The sequence below is a fragment of the Sipha flava genome, unplaced genomic scaffold, assembly GCF_003268045.1.
Source record: "Sipha flava isolate LNK unplaced genomic scaffold, YSA_version1 76_pilon_pilon, whole genome shotgun sequence".
Classification (NCBI taxonomy): Eukaryota; Metazoa; Arthropoda; class Insecta; order Hemiptera; family Aphididae; genus Sipha; species Sipha flava.
In genome coordinates this window covers 210,044-214,630 of record NW_020273616.1, presented here as the reverse complement: position 1 = coordinate 214,630, position 4,587 = coordinate 210,044, and the positions used below count along the sequence as shown (strand labels likewise).

Below are 4,587 nucleotides of genomic sequence, written 5' to 3'. Positions count from 1 at the left end.
GTATATTTGATACACCTATATTGTCGATCTTACTCGATTTTGTTGTTACATTTATATACCTATAGATATATGATCTATAAAGGCTCCTAATATCTGAAATACCATTCAATTTTAACTTTAAATTATAAAAAATATACATAGTTATTGATAAAATAGTTATTAATTACCCCGGGGAATTAGTTTCATAATTTGACGAATAAAATTAATATTAAATAAATATATATAATTAATAAATTATTAAAATTTATAAAAAATAAATATTATTATACTAATATTGTTATTATTTATGTATATATATATTGTATGAAGGTTACAGATTAAATGAAAAACAAACCGTTAAGTGTAATAAAATGTATTTGTTCTTAAACTTGGTGGTCAATTGTATTACAATGTGCAAGTATGTATAATGTGAATGCACTTTGTTTATTTCGGTTTTATACATTAAAAATATGATTTTATTTAGGTTTATTACTATTTTTAATTTAATATATGTATAATGATGCAATGTTTTTTTTAATACTAATTGTACTTGGGAAAAAAAAGGAATAAGTACTCTACAAAAATAATTTGGTACTTATAATTTACCAGCTACTAAGTTTATGATTTCTTCCTTATTCAAATTATCCGCTATGATTGCGTCATCTCTTTCTTGTTGGAAATCTCTCCCTGCGTTTTTCTTGCGCTCTATGACATTTGATGTTTCACGGATTTTATCTAACGTTTCGTTAATATCCATTTGAGCGTACTTGCCGTTGTAATATGGCACATACTGTAAAACAGTACGCCATTCGGTGACATAACATACCAGCACAAAACCTGTTACACCAAACGCCAAACCCGATTGACCCCTGTAAAAATCAAATGCATATAATTAACACTAATAACAAGCGTAGTCAGCAGGGGTAGTAATAACAGTACAAGTACAATATAAAAATAACTGATAAAATGTATACATCAAATGTATATAATATATTTAAAAAAATTGTCTTTTAGTTCATATACATATTTATGTTTAGTATGCAACCATACATTTATTTTTATTACTTACTAATTAATTTGATTTTAGTTTGTGAGTGAAATAAGGAATGGTTATTTGGTTTTACTATGATGTATCTATGCTTTTTTGTGTCAACGTTTACTATTTCAACCAGAAAATTCGATCATCACAATTATGGGAAGTTTCTGGTAGAAAATGGTGTCTAGTTGGTATTTGTGAGGAGGTAAAATTTTAATTTCTCAAGAGTTTTCCGAATTATTGAATAAACGGAGAAAAATTTACGAAAAAACTTTAACCGAGATCAAATTGCGAACTCGGAACTATCTTGTATTCTATCATTACTATATAAAATTTATATAGAATAAATAATGTATAGATAGACTTTATAGAGTAGAAATAATATAATTTGATAGATATTTCATAATTTTTAAAATATTTTATTGAAGTTTGTGCTAATTGTAAAAATTTGAAATTTCATATTAAAATTTTAACCAATATTATTAAGAAATTTTGTTCTACTATACTATATAGTATATTATATTTATTTATATTCATTATCAATAATTAAAAATAATTGCATTTAACTACAATTGTAATATTAACTATAAATTATTATTATAAAATACTATTAATAAGCCTCGTTATCTAGTTTCTACCACTTCACATTAGCTGTAACACGATATTGCTTTCAATAATTTGCCTGCGGTCTATTTATTAATCGTTTTCACTACAGCTACAGTAATTGAATTACATAATTTTAATCTTAAAAATAAACGTTCTTGAGTTTTATTGTAAGAGGAGGGAGGGTTTCAAATAATTTACCGTATCGTTTACTGTTATAATCTCTGTGTTTTGGCAACATTATATTAATTATTTGGAGCATTACCCGTCGAACGAGTTAAAAAAAATATTTAATGACGTTGTCTCAAACTTAGAATCGGAAACAATCCAACTATTTTATACGATGATGATATTTTGTTTAACGTGTTATTAATTGTAATAATAGTTATTGTTACTTCCACACGATTTCTATCCAAAAATAAGAAGGATAATTCTAATGAAAATATGTTTATTGGTACATTATTCTAGCTGCTGAAGTTGTTCTGAAAAATTTGATCAATTATTACATTTTATAGAAACATTTTATTTCAAAATTAATACACTGCATGAAGATATAATTTGTTTGTGATAATGTGAACAAAATGTTTTTAAATATAAAACCAAATTATTCTAAACAGTCATTGACTATAATTATTTTTTTGTTTACTTAATATAATCACTTATGTAAAATAATTTATAAATAGTAAGATAATATAATTATAATAATAATAATAATAATAATAATAATAATAATAACAAAAAATAAATAAATACCTAAATTTTATATTATTATAAATTACCTACAGTTGTCTATATCATGTACTTTAAGTATTAGGATTATAGTTTTCAAACATACAGTGCATAAAGAAAATTTCTTTTGAGTTCTATATTGTTTATATCTATTCGTTATTATAGTTATTATAGGTATAAACATTATATCATTATTAATATGCTTTAAGACTTTAATTTTAAAGAGTAACATATAAACAATAATAAGTATAATTTAAACTTTTGTCAACATAACATTAAATGACTCTAAGCTATAACGGTTTCTAGATAACTAGTTGAAGAAATATATAGTTTATTATAATCTCTTGTTTTTACTGTTTATAGCATGGTGTATATATTAAGATTTGTGGTTAATAATATATATTTATAATAGCTATATTAAACAATAGATTATTCATTTTTTTCTGAATTTAAAATAACAAAAAATGCTCATCATAAATACAAAAACTATGCTAGGCTTAGATAACAGTAAATTATATATATATATATATATATATATAAAATATAATCGATCCATATGTTTTAAATTTTAAAAATAATTTATATATTTTATCATCTATAAGCGTCACGAATATCAAAATGTTCTCGGTATGAGTAAAAACTACCGATAGCCAGACTAAAATTATATTACTATATGATATACATATTCTAAACAATGATTTTATTTGTGGTTTACTATTTTTAATATACTCAATAAACGATACCATTGTCTTACGAGATAGTATACATTACCATGTTCTCAATGCCACAGAAGTCTTATAAAACTTCGGCATTTTTTTCTTGGACATCGGTGTCATCGAGATGTTTTTATAGTTCGCCTGCGATATGATTTTCGTAAACATGATAAACTTAGAATTTCGGATCACAGATGGTAGAGAAATATATATTTGGGATTCGTTAAAAGAAAATTGTTGGTTGATCTTTATTAAGTTATTTAACGTGTACGGTATACAATAAGGTAAGAGAAGAAGAAAAAAAACGAACGTCGTCCGACAGTCGACTACGGTCAAAATGGCGTGCACTACTGTTACGTTGTTGACGGTACCATATATTCACATCGTATTGTTTGACAGTATTTTTGTTCAAAACAAACGGACGTCCATATAATAAGGTCGTTCAAAGTACTGCAACTGCAACACGCGCATAAGGATAAGGTCACAAAGCGGACCTTTTTCCTCCAAGGCCTGTTACCTTGGAACATAATAATAATCGTATCGATTGTACATGTTTGAACACAAAATGTCGTGTAACAATGAAAATTTGGTGAATTTTGTTGTTTACGATTCCCGTATAAGAAGCCTTACCTACGTGTACCGCAGTACCTACCGTATGCTGGTGACGTCGACGAGCGTAATGCGTTTGGGCGAATTACCTTTTTTCCCGAATAAAAAAATGTGTTCAGACGAGTTCTTTATAATTTGTTTGAGCGAGTATAAAATTTGTTATTATTAACTATTGTTTTTTTTTTGTATTATAAATCACACAAGATATTGAGTATAGCACATGTCAAATGATATCAAATTTTTAGATTGTATAAAACGCATAGAAATAAAATTTCAAGCAAAACGAATTTTTATCTTGTCCATAGAAGTCACGGACAGTCCTAAGTCTGTCGAAATGAGAGGGGAAATGGATTGTGAATCGCATTGCAAGGCACTAAAAAGGTCGCCCAAACACATTACAGTATTTTAAAATAACTCGCGCAAAAGCATTATGATAAATGACCCAAACACTTTGCAATTTTTAAAAACTCGCCTAAACGCAAACCACCCGACGTTGACCGTGCGTTTTCACAAATGTTCATCTCGCGCCATTCAAACAATGTATATTTATACTTTTATACTATTACGTTGTCAACAATACTTTTCGTTTGAAAAACAACGCGACGTAATGTCATAACTCATAACAACATCAGCCAGTCAAATCAATTAGTAGGTTACCTATTACCCATACTCAAGAAGATAATTTAGTGCATAAATAATACTCATATTAATCAAAGTTCTTATGTGTTAACTATGTTGGTTGATGGGAGTTTTAATGCTGAATATTTTTGTTACATCAACTCACTTCTGACATTTATTATATATTAAAAGAGGTCGTCAGTTTTTTTTAAGGTTTTCTTTTAATGACTCTGTAAAATAAAAAATAATTTCCTTTACTTATTATTTTTACTAATTATTTTATGTTATTTTATCTTGGAA

The 4,587-nt window shown here is 26.4% G+C and overlaps 1 protein-coding gene across 1 annotated transcript; it reads right to left on the bottom strand.

Annotated features, from left to right (window-relative positions):
• Window positions 1–510: 510 nt before the first annotated feature.
• On the bottom strand, window positions 511–3,484 carry LOC112692793. Its single transcript, XM_025567578.1, has 2 exons — window positions 3,119–3,484; window positions 511–848 (listed from the first exon to the last, which is right to left on the bottom strand). Exons 1-2 carry the CDS (start codon window positions 3,226–3,228, stop codon window positions 575–577), a joined length of 384 nt encoding a protein of 127 aa, XP_025423363.1. The 5' UTR covers window positions 3,229–3,484; the 3' UTR covers window positions 511–574.
• Between the last annotated feature and the right edge of the window lie 1,103 nt (window positions 3,485–4,587).